The 16,343-nt window shown below is 36.7% G+C and overlaps 2 protein-coding genes across 3 annotated transcripts; one reads left to right on the top strand and one right to left on the bottom strand.

Annotated features, from left to right (window-relative positions):
* The first annotated feature begins 5,321 nt into the window (after positions 1-5,321).
* On the top strand, positions 5,322-12,399 carry dixdc1a (DIX domain containing 1a). Of its 2 annotated transcripts, none has more exons than XM_065281382.2 (15): positions 5,322-5,995; positions 7,649-7,767; positions 7,838-7,992; positions 9,274-9,363; positions 9,473-9,526; positions 9,644-9,694; positions 9,849-9,953; positions 10,032-10,085; positions 10,196-10,288; positions 10,719-10,790; positions 10,947-11,036; positions 11,120-11,186; positions 11,275-11,383; positions 11,466-11,574; positions 11,775-12,399. In XM_065281382.2, the coding sequence occupies exons 1-15, from the start codon at positions 5,973-5,975 to the stop codon at positions 11,856-11,858; spliced, it is 1,275 nt and encodes a 424-aa protein (XP_065137454.1). In that variant the 5' UTR covers positions 5,322-5,972; the 3' UTR covers positions 11,859-12,399. The 2 variants fall into 2 exon arrangements, with proteins under 2 accessions (XP_065137454.1, XP_065137453.1); XM_065281381.2 differs by having other exon boundaries at positions 10,875-11,036.
* Positions 12,400-12,497: 98 nt separating this feature from the next.
* pih1d2 (PIH1 domain containing 2) lies at positions 12,498-15,834 on the bottom strand. Its single transcript, XM_065281383.1, has 5 exons — positions 15,373-15,834; positions 14,842-14,965; positions 14,442-14,687; positions 13,910-14,184; positions 12,498-12,721 (listed from the first exon to the last, which is right to left on the bottom strand). Exons 1-5 carry the CDS (start codon positions 15,547-15,549, stop codon positions 12,587-12,589), a joined length of 957 nt encoding a protein of 318 aa, XP_065137455.1. The 5' UTR covers positions 15,550-15,834; the 3' UTR covers positions 12,498-12,586.
* Positions 15,835-16,343: the final 509 nt, after the last annotated feature.

The following is a 16,343-nucleotide window of genomic DNA, read 5'->3' as shown; positions in this document are numbered from 1 at the left end:
AGCTTCATTATTTTTAAAAAATTTGTGTGTGCTCATAATCTTTAATCAAAAATGCAAATCTCCTCCCCAAAATGATCTCTCTTCACTTCCGGTCATAAGTATGGCAGGTGGGCGGGGTCCGGGGTAGGGTTGCACCAGTCGCACGTAAGTTCTTCCTTAAACTGGAACGTAAAGTCCAAACTAGAGGCTTAGTAACTACTAGCTAGTTTATAACTAACTCTGTTTTTTATTCGGTTGCACCATTTGTTCTTAAGGCAGAACGTATCTAGTAGGTCGTAAGCTCTCCGTAAAGTATTGCGTTGTCGCATAAAATGACGTCTACTTTTCTTAACCCAATCACAAGCCTTCTAATAGGTAAACAGGAAATAGTCTGAACAGCGCGTAATTTTAAACTCAATTCTGGCCTAAACTGAACGTTAAAATAGACGTTAAAGCACACATTATCAAACTTCAAATTACACTTTTAATTGAATATATATATATATATATATATCCCACACATGGAAGAGAAAAGAAACAGAAAGAAAAATTTCAGTCATGAAGAAATTCTTATTTTAATTGATGGATACAAAGAGAACAAAACAGTCCTTGAAAGCAAATTAAACTCGTCTGTCACAAACCGAAAAAAAAGGTGAGATCTGGCAGGACATAACAAACAAAATAAATGCAAAAGGCTGTGAGCAGAGGGAGATAAAGGAAGTAAGGAAGAAGTGGAGCGATCTTAAGACACAAGCAATCGAGGATTTTCCTCGCACAAAACATGTGCCCACTGGAGGGGGTCCGAGACCTGAGCCTAGCCCATACTCAACCGTTATCCTGGAAATAATTGTCGACAACTCACCCACCGTCTGCGGAATCACTGGAGTTGAAAGTGGAACTGAAGCCACAGACGACATTGCTCAAAGTATTCATAGTTTCTTATTGTTATATGCTTAAAACGGTTCCTAAAAATACATATTGTGCAAGTCATATGAGCAAATATGAAAGCCACGGGAAAAAAAACGTTATAGAAATATTAGCATTATAAATAATAAATAATATATAAATAATAGCATTATTATTATTATTATTATTATTATTATTATTATTCATACTTTATAGCAAAGTGAATTAGGACACAATTCTGTAAAATTACAAAAGCAAGTTCTTGTTTATTCATCGGCAGGTGTTGCATCAGGTCAGCCAACCTGCGACAGCCAACTCGCAACAGAAACTTGCGCTGAAAACATTGTTGCGCCAGCATCAGCGGGAGATCTGCCTGTGCTTCGTACAGACCGTCCAGAGAGCACACAAGACAAAGAAACGCTAGTCGACAATACAAAGAAAAGGAAACGTACAAATGAGCAGGATGAAGACATAAACTATAGCCGCTGTAAGCTTATCAAACTTGAATGTGCGAAAGTAGAACAGGAGATCTTAAAAATAAAAAGTGAACGAAAAAAGCTAGAACTCGAAAATGTGAAACTAAACCTAGAAATAATTAAATTACAAGAGGAGTTAAAGCCTCTTGGCTACTCCTTCAACATCGTTGAAGTCATTTTGATAATTTTATTGCCAATTGTTTAAGGCTAATGGTTAATTCCTGAGACCTACAAGATACTGTTCATTATTAGTATATTTAATAACTTGTTTGTACCACAACATTTATGTTTTAATATTTATTATTCTTGTAATACAACGTATACTGCTATTGAATATGTGTGTGCAGAAACCATTAAATAAATTTGAAAAGAATAAATATTTTCAATGAATGTAAGTTACAGTTTTATTAATTTAAAATAATCTATGAAAATAATACAGTTTAAAAAAGGATTACTTATTGTAAATAATTTGTGTATGGACTTATAAATAAAAAGGACTATTGTGTGTTATAGTGTAATTTAAGTGAAATGATTCTGTGTGATGAAACGCCTAGCAGTTACACCCTCTTGCACTGCTGGGTCTTGAAATTGTCTGCAGTGCTCTTCCTGTGGGACCTCCTCAATCTCTTCACCTCCCAGATCATCAATTGGCATTTTCCACAGCATGGCCAAATTATGCAATACAATGCATGCTCCTATCACCTTTGCTGCTCTCTCTGGCTCCATTGCAATTCCTAACAAGCACATTTGTAGTGTTTTCAAAACTTGTACTTTTTCTGAAATATTACCCAGTCTAAACTGATAAAATAATCAAACAAATTTAAATCTTCTGTCACATACCCCTGTGAAGACATGACCACCTCCTTTTTAATACACCTATACTTCTTTCCACTGTTACCCGTGTTTTGGTATGTGCAGAATTGAAATTTTCCTCTGCCTGTGTGGAAGGGTTTAAGTATGGTGTCATCAACCACTTTTTAAGTGGGTAGGCAGAATCACCCAGCAGAATGCCACGATACTCCCCAGAATCAAATTTATCAAAGATGTTTGATCTTCTTAGGATGAAACTGTCGTGCTTTGAACCTGGCCATCTCGCAACACAGTTTAAAAAACATAAATTCGGGTCACAGATGACTTGGGTGTTTAGGGAATGGAAGCCTTTCCTATTCACAAACGCATTCTCATCTACTGTGGGTGCTTTTATCCTGATTTGTGTCCCATCAATACAGCCAAGTACGTCAGGAAAACCGGCAATGGCATGGAATTTTTGCCTGTTCGTATTTTGTGCGTTTATTCTTGGCATACACACGTAGTTATTCATGTGACGACACAAGGCTAGTGACACCCTGCGGATCACTCTACAAACTGTAGATTTATGAATCTGAATGCAATCGCCTATTACATTTTGCATTGATCCCGTTGCAAAAAAACGTAAGGCGACACACACTTGAAGGCTTGGGGACAGAGCGCCGTTTCTCTCTGTGTCGTGCTGAATATCAGACGCTATCAAGTCTGTTATCCGCATTATTCCCTCTCTTTTAAAGCGCAAACGAGCATATATGTCGACATCATCATAAATATCCAAAGGATGATGTCTGTCTCGTAAGACTCGTTGACGAACTTGCGGCTCTTCATGATCAATTACGAGCTCATCGATATAATCTACTCTGGCTGACATCTTATTCCGACCGCTATTCATGGACAGAGGCTTCCGTAAATATTTAGTTACAACGTATAGTTACGTTTAAACTAAGTTTAATGGTGCAACGCAAAAACATTTAGTAGTGCGTAAGTTGTAACTTAGTGCCCATTTACGTCGTAACTAGGCTACGTTGTAACTTACGCACAGCTGGTGCAACCGGGAGAAGATCGCAGCGATTAGCAATTAGCAACACGACCCAACTTCAAACGATCCAATCAGACCTCGATGGACAAATTCAAATCCAGACCTGCCTTATTTCATCTCAAAAGCCGTTTCATTCGGATATACGTCACCACGGGGAAAATAAGGCAAGCTACCAAAGCACTTAGCTAAAGAAAGCTGGCACTCAGCTCAAAAACAGCTGGCATTCGGCGTTGTCAAGGCGTTTTCAGCCGCGTTTAAAAGTTTTGGTGTACACAACCCCTAGAACACATGTGCAGTATACATTAACTGATGTGGTAAGGTATATAGTATTAAATACTGGTAAAGATAATTTGAGTATTCAAAATGTACAGATTTTTAAAAAATTCAAAGCGGCGAAGATATCTTCTAATATGGAGTGGAAACCATTTAAATAAGTAAATAGAACATAATAAAATAATGGGGGAAAGTAAAAAGTTGAATCAACTTAAAAATTATTTTATTTTGATATTTTTTTTCAACTTTACTTAAACTTAAACATATACTGTAAAAAGTAAAAAGTTGGATCATCTTAAAAAAAAACAAGTAACACCCAAAAAATTACAAAACAATTTCAACTTAAAAGTTCACTTTAGTTTAACTTTTTTTAGGTGTTACAAGCTTACTTTGTAGAACCAACTATTCACTTTAAAACTACACTTTAAAAAAATTCTGTAGAAAGTACAGCGTTACTTGCAGCTGGTTGCCAGTAACTTACTGTAGATTTAAATGTATGTTATTTACTGGCAAGTTTGTTCAAAGTTAATTAAATATTAACAAGTCCTTATCTTTACAGAATAAAACTATACAATAAAAGCCTTATGCAAAGCCCATTTCTGTTTCTGGGTAACAGAAATCATCATCAACCTTTTTCTGTTTTTTTTTTTTGCTTCAGATTTTGTTTCTCAGAATGCTTTGCTTGATGCTGTTATTTTAGTTTTACTCTGTAAAGACAAATACTTGTTAATGTTTAATTCTCATTTTGCTTTATACAAAATGTTGCCAGTAAATAACATAAATTAAAATCTACAGTAAGTTACTGGCAACCAGCTGCAAGTAACACTGTAATTTCTATGGATTTTTTTTTTTTTACAGTGGATTGTCCTTTAAATTACGTTTTACTGTGCCTAGATCATATTCTGAGTTTGGCAAAACTGCTTTTTCTTCTTATGCACTTAGATTATGGAATGAAATGCAGAGTATTTTGATGCTAGACATGCTCCCATCTTTAAATATTTTTAGAAACCTTTTAGAGTCTCATTTGAAATAATCATGTTCTTGTTTTACTTAACATTTATATATTTTACTATTAAGAATTGTAGTTTTGAGTGCTGGACAGGACTTTTCTGTATTGTTTGTCTTGACATTTGTTTTGTGTGAAACTTTGTGTGCTGCCATTTTGGCCAAGATAAAAAGGTAAAATAAAGGATAAATAAAAAATAAATAAATAGGTGTTACCAATTGAAGTAATATTTTACTTTTTTAAGTTGATCCATCTTTTTACTTTTTACAGTGTAGTCTGCAGCATAAGATTGGCTTTAGATGCATTCTGATAAACTACATATAATAAAAAAAGTTATAGTATCATATAAATAAAATGACTCTGTGTAGTATAGGTAATGTATTTATATCTGCAGTGCATTTGCCACACAGTACAAATTTAGCATATTTATCATTTTATCACGTTTACAAGCACAGTAGCTTTCTAATCTAACCATATGACTAATGTCTTACAGTAATATATTTTCCTAATTTCACATCAAATTCACTTCCAATATGAACCTTTTACTCTGCACAGGACGGGAATTTTGCCATTCAAGACAATTGATAGTGCTATTCTGTCAACACATATTCAGCTGATTGTACTTCAGTACAAACAGACAAATCAACAAGAAACTACTAACTTGCATGTTAGAGGGACGAGTGGCTTTACACAGCCTGGTTTTGTGATTTCAATAACTGTTTAAACATTTTGTTTTGTGAATTATGCTGTATAGGAGCTGTTTGTTTGAAGTGAGACACAACCTACCATCATGATTTACTAAAGACTCCCACTTTTTCAGCCTGCCCACACCCTTCCCCTCCTCCACCCAGGAGCCCACCGTTTTGTGTGAGAGGGAGGGGTGAAGATGGAGGAGGGGAGGGTAAACATAGCAGAGCCGAACCACGTCTTTTACTCCTGAAAAAGGAACAAGGGAGGGGAAGACGAGAAATGAAGGGAAACGCATGAGGGCAGAGGAAAAACACCCTCAGAAACACTGAGAGAATGAAAAACAGGAATCATACAAGTTGCAGAAGGCTCACCGAGAGAGACCGTGAAGATTCAAGAGGACAGGAGACCGCTGAAACGCTCAGAACTGAAAACAGGATTATCTCACATCTTATCTTAGTAGCACATTCTGCCTACGATTTTGAACATCAGATCTGTGGAAATACTCGAATGGGCATTTAATCTGGGTTTACAGAATAGGCGGTGAAGCTGAAGACCTGCCAAACAAGCAGTCTGGCTTACATGAACTGAGACATCTGCATGGGCAGGGAACTGTTCTCCATCATCAACACACTACACCGCCAGCTCCGTGGATGCTGGGTTTTGTTTGCTGCTGGACACTGATGTGCACACCCTTTGGACTGTGCTGTCTGCTATGCTATGCTGATGACACACTGTTTCCTCAAACCCCACGGGTTGGGCTGGATCAGCATGGGAGGTTAGAAAGGCAAATAGCATCATGGGAGCCAAGCAAATGAAATGGTATGAATGAAATTCCCCTATACCCTGATTCTCCACACCCCTCTTTTTCTTTTCCGGTGTCCTCATCATTCCTCAAATTCCAGATTTTCCTAGGAAACAGACAAAGCCACGGTGACACCCATTGTCTTTTTAGTTTTTACTAACATTGTGTGTTTCTGTACATCAATATTATAGCCGTATACTGAGATATTTAAAGTGAGACATCATAGTCTCCCACCACTCAGTATCTGTGTTTCAATTGTCTTCATAAGAGATTGATACATGGGTGTTGCTTGCCATTGTGAAATTGCCTGGCAACCAGAAATCAAATGAGTTTCAATGGTCAGTGCCATCTGCACGCAATGTCAAAGATGTATGATTTTAGATTTGCGTATTCAGTGTTTGGTCCACATAAGTGTCGAGCTTTGTCACAGATCATTAAGAAGGTCACACAAGTTCAGTAAATAGCTTGGGGATAGTTTGTTTTCATGTCATATTTACATTATGTATCTGTGATAAAGTATGCTATTGTGTTTGGATCGTATAGAATTTGATGCTACCAAACAGCAGACATGATTTAAAATTCAGGTCATATTAATAATTAGCATATTCACTCAAGACTCACTCTGCAGTCACTGCAAACCTGCAATATTTTTACACCGTCTATTAACACATACACAGTCAAAGGGTTAAAGCTATATAGCTGTGTAAATAACAAACCTGCCTTTATTGGGTTTGTAAAGTTAGCATCGTAAATGAATTATGTGGAAGAAGAGAGCGATGGTTTATATCCGGAGTGGTTTGCTATTGATCTACATGTACCTTTGTGTATTAAAAATCAGCACATACAGTAATACGACACCTCTCTGAGAAGCATTCTGCTGTAATTTCATGCCTGTGTAAACATCCCTTCATGTTGCCATTTCAGAAGTTTAATTAACTAGATGTAATCCTGTTTAATAGTCCTTATCAAAATGTCATTTTCAATGTATGCAAATGAGACTGGATTGACGGTGCTAATCAGTTGTTGTATCTCTCTGTTATTTTGTTTGACATATTTTATTCTGTATTTTCTTCTTTGTTGGAATGGTCTCACTTTCAATATTATATACAAAAGAAACAGGCTGGGGTGATGGAGACATGTTAAAAAGTCTCATTTCACTTCTGCTGAAAACAGATGAATTACACGTGGCTTGGGAATGCTTTGATGTTTGTTAGTGTGGTCTGAAATTGAAAACCATGAAGAAAATTGTCCCAGTTTCTTTAGCAGCTCGAGGAATTTCCCTACCTATTAAAAATATGATCTACTTGTTACTGTCATCCAGGCTGTAACCTGAAATTAAGACCATTTCTTATATATTGGTCAATAATCGGTACTATTAGACGATAATTATGGCCGATATATCCTGTCAATCAAAAGACAACAGGAACAATGCAATGAATTTGAGCTCTGTGTATAGAAAATGTAAAGAAACATCACTTGTCATTACATGAATGAATAACATTCAGAAAATTTAATATTCAGAATTTAGTTCATGCAAGTTAATCAAACTATCGGTATCGGCAGATGTCAGTCTGAATAATCGGCTATTGGTATGGGTGGAAAAAAATCATGTTTGTGCATGTCTACTTCAAAAGTTACCTAACTGAAATATATTTTTAACCTCTCTATAGTCTCAGTTCATCTAGTCCGACACACTCACCCAAGAAGGAGTATATCGGAGTTTATGCCAAACCTGAAGCATCAGGAGAACTGCTGGGAAACCACACAGAGCAACCACAAAGCTTCTTGGGTAAGACATATGCTTGAACACACGTTTCCCTACTCGATTTTTGTATTTCATGTATCTATTTGCATCGCAGAGGATGCAGTGAAATCCTCAGTCACCGAGTGGACTCCTGGCCCGGAGCATGCTGTGAAGGAGGAGAGCAGCACATGGGAGGAACAGCTATGTGCCCAGCAGGAACAGCTGGAGAAGGAAATGCAGGAGACCAGGAAAATGGTCACAAGGCTTCAGGTGAGCTGATTAAATCATAATCATAAAACATTCAATTAAAATGTTTCATTTTTTAGAATTGTCTTATAGGGCTTATACTGTAAGTTTATTTTTACTACACTCAGAATAAAAGTACAAAAGCTGTCACTTGGATGGTACCCAGGGCATTTAGGTGCCGTTGGTAGGCTATTAAATGGCACAAAACAAAATGCACTTGAACCTGTTTCTTCAGCCCATTCATGACACTGAGAGAGGTGCGAGATAAAAATTAAACACTTTAATTGGAATGATTTTAGCGTGTGTGATTTATCCCGGGCACGGATCGGGTAACAGGCCAAATATTAACGGGTCTGGGCAGGTGCGGATTTAATTTGGCTATTATCACGGGTGACGGGTCAGATCTGGTGCTGAACTTTGCGAGTATGGGTGGGTCTCCAAAAATTGACCCGTGCAGAATATGCCCAGGGTTGCCAAGTCTGTGATTTTCCTGCGGTATTTGGCTATTTAACAATGTTGCTGTGGGCTGTTTTTCATGTTGCTAAATTTATGTGACCCCAATAATGTGAAATTTTGCCCATGGAATGCAAATTTTAGCATATGGAACCCTGCCAAAAACACTGCTTTTTTCCTCGATTGTGTTTTTTTACCAGAGGACCCCCATTGAGACGCAATTGGGGTAGTTTTGAGCTATAGGTTTGAGTAGCAATTGGGCAGGTTTTACTGTGAAAACTTGGCAACTCGATGGTAGCTGTTAAAAAAAAACTTAATATGTACCATTAAGTACACATATGTATATATTTGGTACTAATATGCACTTTTTTGGGAAAGAAAAGGTACTTTTTTAAAGGGTACCGCCCCAACTTTTCCATCTTTTTGTGAGAGTATTACTTCCAAACATACTAAACAAATAACAAAATAGAAATGCAAAGTCTTTCTAATCATCAAAAATGTAGACGTTTAGCAGATCATATAATAAGATCATAATTTATATCCCAGATAATCAGTGATTTTATTTATCGGCTGTCATCGTCATGAAAAGAATATATATTCTAAAGTCAAAACGAACGGGACACAGGTGAATAACATTAACAGCAATACAGGACTAGGAAATGAACAGGGCAATGCAGCTTGAAGAGAAGAGCTGTACCCATTAAACAGCCTCCAGGATTGATCACATGAGAGCTGCTTGGATGACTGTTAGTTCAACACCATATGTTCACAGTGAGGAGTCTTGCCTCATTCACATTGCCTCAGTGCTTTTGAAACTTAATGCTTACTGTCACATACTGTCTCTGTGTTCAGGCCTTGTTGCTGCATGGGTCGCTACCTGAGGACCAACAAACATCTACTTTGAGTTTTGGGGACAGTGGCGCCAACTCGGAGCAGCAGCTGGTAATTCATTATTCTGCATAATACAAAATTTGCTTCTGTTTACCCACAATGTCAGTGCATCCAAAGGTTGCAGTTTTTTATGTTACTTTAGTAACATTTTCTTTCTTAGATTTTGATTCGCAGTCGGCTGGATCAGAGTATGGAAGAGTCTTTAGATCTGAAGGTAACTTGGTGAAGAAGAATAGCTGACAATAGCAGTAGAAATATGTAGTATAGGATTGATAGCTTACATTATATGGAAATAAATAAGATCAGATAAATAAGTGTGTGTTTCTTTCAGAGAGAACTTTTAAGGTACAAGCAGGAGGCGCGTAATCTTCAGGCTATTAAGGTGAGATCTTCTCAAATGTAATTTCATTTGCATTTTCATATTGTAGGCAATTATTGCAAATATCTGCATTAAAGAAACCAGTGTAGCGTACACCATACTTTTTGCCATTTGGTTTAATCACGCCTCCTGTCTGCTTGTCCATCTGTCTACCCAGGATGCCATGCAGCAGAGAATGTCTGCGCAGGAGGACACAGTTCTGCAGCTGAAACAGGAGCTGCTCAGATCCAGCATGTCCAGAGAGGAACTGGAGGGACAGAACGTGAGTGCCAATTTCAGAATTTGCACTCAGTCCCTATGTGTCAAAGGCCTTAAAGATGTTATTCTCTTTTGTGGCTAGGAGGACTTAGAAAGGAAGTTGTCTGATCGAAACAGATTGCTGAGTGAATACAAAGTAAGCAAATTCATCCTAATTATTTTATTTTGCTTAAATCCTGTTTAATGTTTACATTAGTGTTATATACGTTTCTGCAATGTCTATATTGCATGCATTTGTCCTTATAGAAGGAACTCAGTCAGAAAGACAGACTTCTGCAACAGCAGCAAATAAAACTGGATGATGCTCTGTGCAGGATCAGTGAAAACAGCTATAACAGGGTAATTGAATCAATTAAACTGCATAATCTTTTATGACAATTTACCACAGTTAAAAAAAACATGTTTATTACAAAATAATGTTTTTTTATGGCTTATTTTTGTAGTTTGTTGATGTAATACTCTTGTTAATTCCTCTAGAGGGAGCCATAGCACAACAAGATAGTCTATTGAAATTCATTTATGTAAACAACAATTTAGACTTCTTATGCATCAGCTTTCCACAGAATGCACATACACAACACATGCATGTACTGTAAAAAAAGAGTTTCCTTGTAGTTTAGCCCAGATTTACAATACTAATTTATAGCCTACTGTACTCTCTTGTCGCTTTTAACCCATGTGACTTTTACCTGTAATAAACATTTTGAATAACAGTGTAATTTAATGTGAGATGTTCACTATTGGTTTGTAATATTTTGTGCTTAAACAGTTGTCAGCTTGTGAGAATAACGGCTACAGCCATTTAATGGATACATCTTCTGCATCTTTCCAGCACAGAATGGTAAGTTACATTTTAATGTTACTCGAGCATTTGCTCCGCATTTGTTCTTCAGATTGGGTTCATGTTACTGCACGTATGTGTCAGGCGGATGAGCTGCAGTTAGTGAGAGATGCTCTGCGCAGTCTAAGGGATAATTTTAGTGGTCATGACCCACAGCATCACACTCTGGACACATTGGAGCAGGGCGTGGCCAGTCTTGTGGACCGTCTCCACACCATAGAGTCCAAGAAAAGACAGGAGAGAAAGGCAAGACTGAGCATCACTATACTACAGTAAATCCCATCTATAGCGAGTATCATGCATTAAAACCCTTTGGCATCTCACCACAGTGTTCAACAAGGTCACCTGGACGAAAAGCCAACTACACAGACCGAGAATCATGGCCGTCAAGCTCTAGTGGGTCACCTCTTCATCATTAAATGCTATATACAGTACCTTGAAACTCATACTAATGAGTTATTGTTCATGTGGTTATCTGTTCTAGAGATGGCCCATTCCCAAAGTAGCCCTGTTATCAGTGCAGCAGCATCGACCAAAGTGCTCTACTACACCGATCGGTCTCTCACACCCTTCCTAGTCAACATCCCTAAGAGGTGACTGCAAGAATAAAGTGATATAGTCCAGTTATAACATATGATATGTGTTATCTTCTTAATATAAACTGCTCTTTATTAGGTTAGGAGAGGTCACGCTACAGGACTTTAAGCAGGCTGTGGACAGACATGGCAATTTCAGATATCACTTTAAATCTCTGGATCCAGAGTTTGGAACCGTCAAAGAGGAGGTGAGAAGAATAAACTAATATATATAATATAAATGAAACATCATATATAATATAAATGAAACATCAGTAGGGGGTAAAACACCCTGTCCTAAAAAATAATGTCACAATTGTTACAATTTTATATAGGTTTCTTGTCAGGCTTCATGAGATTCATAAGTAATAATCAATGATTTTCAGTTTCTTTTGCTTTGCTCTTTTAGGTGTTTCTAGATGATGCAGTTGTACCGGGCTGGGAAGGAAAGATTGTTGCATGGGTGGAGGAGGATCATGGAGAGAGCAGATAGACAAAATGTAGTGTTTGGCCTCACATATACCTCATCCCTACAACAAGCCTTTGCTCTGTCCTAACTGTGAAACTCACTTTATCAGTTCACTACATCATTACAGTAGGCACGTGTTTGTATTATAGAGTATGTGTATACATTTTGAAGAATGAAAGAGATTATTAAAAAAAACTGTGTACAGCAAAGTATTGATACAAATTATTTCTAAGTGTATTGTTTACGTTAAAAGAATTCCATTGTGGCATTAAAAACAGTAACAAATGACACACACATTATCGTCACACATGTTGTGCATGTACAGTCCTGTTTAAATGATCTTTTAAGAGAATGTAATGATTATCTTTTGAAAATAATGAGTAGTAAAAGCAGGGACCACTTTATTTGTACAGATTTGTAAAATATCAATCTCAAAATATTCCTTTTTAAAAATGAATGATTGTACTTTCCTATTAAGTCTGCATGTGAGTTCATAGTGTTTGGCGTGTTGTAAACACATGCAGCTGACCCGTCCACCTTTTATTAAACACATTCTGTGTACAAGTCTGCTGGTCACAATTTGTTTTCAATACATTGGCCCTCATGAGGAAACCCGCTTTATGTAAAATACAACAGCTTTTATTATGCTACTACATACACAATACAGATATTTGTAATTTATTAACAAAGTCGTAACTTTTTCTGGCAGGTGTTAAGTTAGTTTCTCAGTTTCTATATAAGAGTGATATGTTTTATAACACATTTACAGTAACAGTTAGAGTCTGTTTCTTCTTATTAAATGTTGCAGTGCAAGTCTCCTCCTTGACTGACTCAGGTAATGGAAGGTGCAGATAATAAATGTCCTCCACCTCCAGGAGAATATCATCCTAAATAATAAACAAACGCATTACATGAAACCAACATGTTGTTTTGAACCTGTTAATCTTACTTTCTACTGCAGAACACTGACACATTTTGTAGAATTGTATAGGCACCATAAAACTACTACAAAATTGATCACATGATTTGTGGGTTAAAGGTGCATTGTGTTATTTTTAGAGGGATCTCTTGACAGATATGCAATATAATATACATAAATATATTATCATTGGTGTATAAAGACCTTAAATAATGAACTGTATTGTTTAAATTACCTTTGAATGAGCTGTTTTTATCTACATACACTGCGGGTCTCCTTACATGGAAGTTGCCATTATGTTTCAACAGTAGCCCTAAACGTACAAATGGCTACTGTAGATTGTGTTTTAAAAGGGAGGTGTGAGCTGTGGACTGAGCAGTTGGTTGTAATTGACAATCTCACCGCTAGATGTCGCTAAAATCTACACAGTGCACCTTTAAATTCTACACTGCAAAAAATATTTAGTATTTTTGTTTTATTTTTCAGTAAAATATCTAAATATCTGAAATCAAGATATATTTACTTTAGAAGCAAAATGAAGAGATCAAGTATTGTCTCCAGAAAAAAAATATATGCTTAATTATATGCTTAAAACATGTATTTGCCAGTGGGGTATGAAAAATAAACTTAAAAGTTTTATCCTACACTGGAAAAAATGATTCATTGAATTTAATCAATTTTTTAAGGTAAGTGGTTGCAATCAATTTATTTAAGCTACATTTAAACAAAAAAGATTAGTAAAGTAAAATAAAATATAATACTTTTGTTTAAATGTAGCTTAAATAAATTGATTGCAACCACTTACCTTAAAAAATTGATTAAATTCAATGAATCATTTTTTTCAGTGTAATTCAGTACACTTAATTTGAGTTATTTTTTCTTATCCCATTGGCAGATATTTTTACTTGTTTTAGGCATATATAATTTTCATTTTATTTTCAAAACAAGACTTGGGTCACTTAAGCTAAGAATGTTTTACATATTTAAAAAAGGAAATTGGGACAAAAACTAATAAACCATTCAATTGTTTTGCAGTGTGAGTCATGTGATAAGTTTATTTGATGAAACTGTTGTATACCTCAACCCAAATTTAGCAAATGGTGCAGGACTAGGATTCATCTGAACATTTATGGATTATGCATTGATCCCCACTGACCTGAGAGATGCTGAGTTGGCACTGTGAGACCGATCGCACACCAGGAAGCTTGACGTTCAGCTGCAGGCTCCTCCCTGAGCCGCTGTCATCAGTACACACTGTGAGATGATGCTTGGGCTGCTGGAGCTCACGCTGGACTAATTCTGTACTGGAGATCACCTCAATAAGACCTGGTTTGGCTGGTTTCTTGTCCTGCACTCTGCTCAGCTGGATGGAGGAGTCAACCTTGTTCTCAGCCAATCGCAGTGAGGAGATCTGCTGAAGGAGTGATGGTGCTGTGAAAAGAGATGCAGAATAACTTAAGAGATGCACTGTAATTATTTGCACAGTATAACTACCTAAATAGGACAATGAGGTTCTAACTGACTCTATTACACTTAACAACATGTACAGTATCAAAATGAAAGGATTAAAATGTCTGAAACAAACCTTAAACTTTGTCTGAATTTAACAGGCATTGCAATTTTAAAGTGTGACTGACGAAAATGCTTTTTTGGCAATAAGCTCCAACATTTCAACAGGTGCATCTCACCTGGTTCAGATTGTGGCTCACTAGTAGAAGATTTGACCTGCTTTGGTGTCATTAAACGGTTCTTCATATCCTGAATGCTGCCCTTGATTTTGTCTTTAGCGAGTTTGTAACTCTGGGACAGATTTAGACTGTGCTGCTGTTGGATGAAGTTCAGAACAAGCAGGTGTATATTTTCTCTCTCCAGCTTGTCTTTCTCTATCATCTGCAGAACCTCTGGGTTGAAGGCCACGTCCACCACACTGCACTCTGAAACAGACAGGAGGAGACCAAATAAACTCATCATAATGCCGCTTATAAGAATAAACTCTTAGATAAATCAAGGAGGTTAGTTAAGAGTCAAGATACGATTTATGTATCCTCTTTCTTTGGGAGCAAAAATTTAGAAGGTGAGAACTTGTACCTTTCTGCTCAATGATGCTTTCCAATCTTCCTCCACACACGGGAACTGGATTATTGTGAGAAGTTGGGGCTGGCACTCGTTTCCAACTGCAGATGTTAATATATAACACCCCTTTCTTTGGTCCCTAAGATGGAACACACTATAGTGATGTTTCAGATCATAATACTTTCATATACAGTATTCAAAAGCTTTACCACACCTGACTAAAGTATTCTAGTTAGTATTCTATGTTTAAAGGCATCAATTTTAAACCTTTTACTGACAATTCAAAAACGTATTACCATAGGATGTTTTGCTAAAATAAAGAAAAGCCACGGAGCTTAAGTAGTTTTAATTAATCATACGTAAGAGACATTAATGAAGTATATTTTAATGAAATTGTAATTACAATTAGGCCCAATTACAAAATAAATGTATAATTTTTTATGTGGAAAACCTGTATCGGTAATGAGAATAATAGAAAAAAAAATAGAGAGAAAAATTGTACAATACGTGATAATATTATTATGAAATAGAACTGGTTTACAGTACCAGTACAGTAGTGCGGATGCAGGCGTGAGGCTCGGGGGGTGAGTAGAACTCCGCTCCTTCTCGCAGCTGTCGCTCAATGAAGTTCTTGTACTCTTCTAGATTATTCTCAGACATATCATCTAACATCGACCAAAACTTATTCAGCTGCTGTACAGCTGCATTATCATAGCCTGCCATTTTAATGCTTAAATGTGTTTAAACCTAGAGCAACCACCGAAAACCAGATTTAACGAAAAGTTGGTATCCTTTCTGCAAAAGTGTAGACGCTGTGTTTCAACTAACGTTAACCAGATTCAGAACGAAAACGTACGACGGATTTTTACCATGTGATTGATGAAGTATTAAATAATTAAAAGTATTAAGTAAACTACAGCTGATGCAAATCTCGATGATTCCTACATACGATTTCGAAACATCAAGTTAAGCAGTCCAAACCATTTAGAGTCTCGGCAAATTTAAACGTTACCATAGAAACTAGTGCAACATTTGCAATGTCCCCTTTTCTCCGATAGATGGCGATGTAAGGTCAAAACACGAGTACACATAACACAAAGCTGCTAAAAGTATCAATGGTTCAGAGACTTTTGAAGACATCACGGAAATCAAAACGGAATTAAATGGAAATTAAATTTTAGTTTAGCTATAAATAGTCTGTTTCTGTGATCCATTTGAGATTATTTGAGCTGATTCATTCACCTGTAGCTGTTGTGTATGCAGAGATTATCTGACCACTACTGGATTCTTACTGCCACACATCTACTGAGATTCTGTAATATAACCACTGACATCATCAAACCCCAGATATCACAACCAATCACAATCAGACATGATACAAGCTAAAAATAGACCCATAATGCAATGCATGCATTTCTGTGTGAAAATGTAAAAAAAATGTGTGTATGCAGACAGTTTGAAAACTGTGCACTGTATCATATATTACTGACATTTTGTTGAATGTGTGAACTTTATCT

This window comes from Paramisgurnus dabryanus, chromosome 8, assembly GCF_030506205.2.
Source record: "Paramisgurnus dabryanus chromosome 8, PD_genome_1.1, whole genome shotgun sequence".
In the NCBI taxonomy this organism is placed as follows: domain Eukaryota; kingdom Metazoa; phylum Chordata; class Actinopteri; order Cypriniformes; family Cobitidae; genus Paramisgurnus; species Paramisgurnus dabryanus.
Note: the sequence above shows the minus strand (reverse complement) of the source record. Positions and strands in the feature narration are given on the sequence as shown.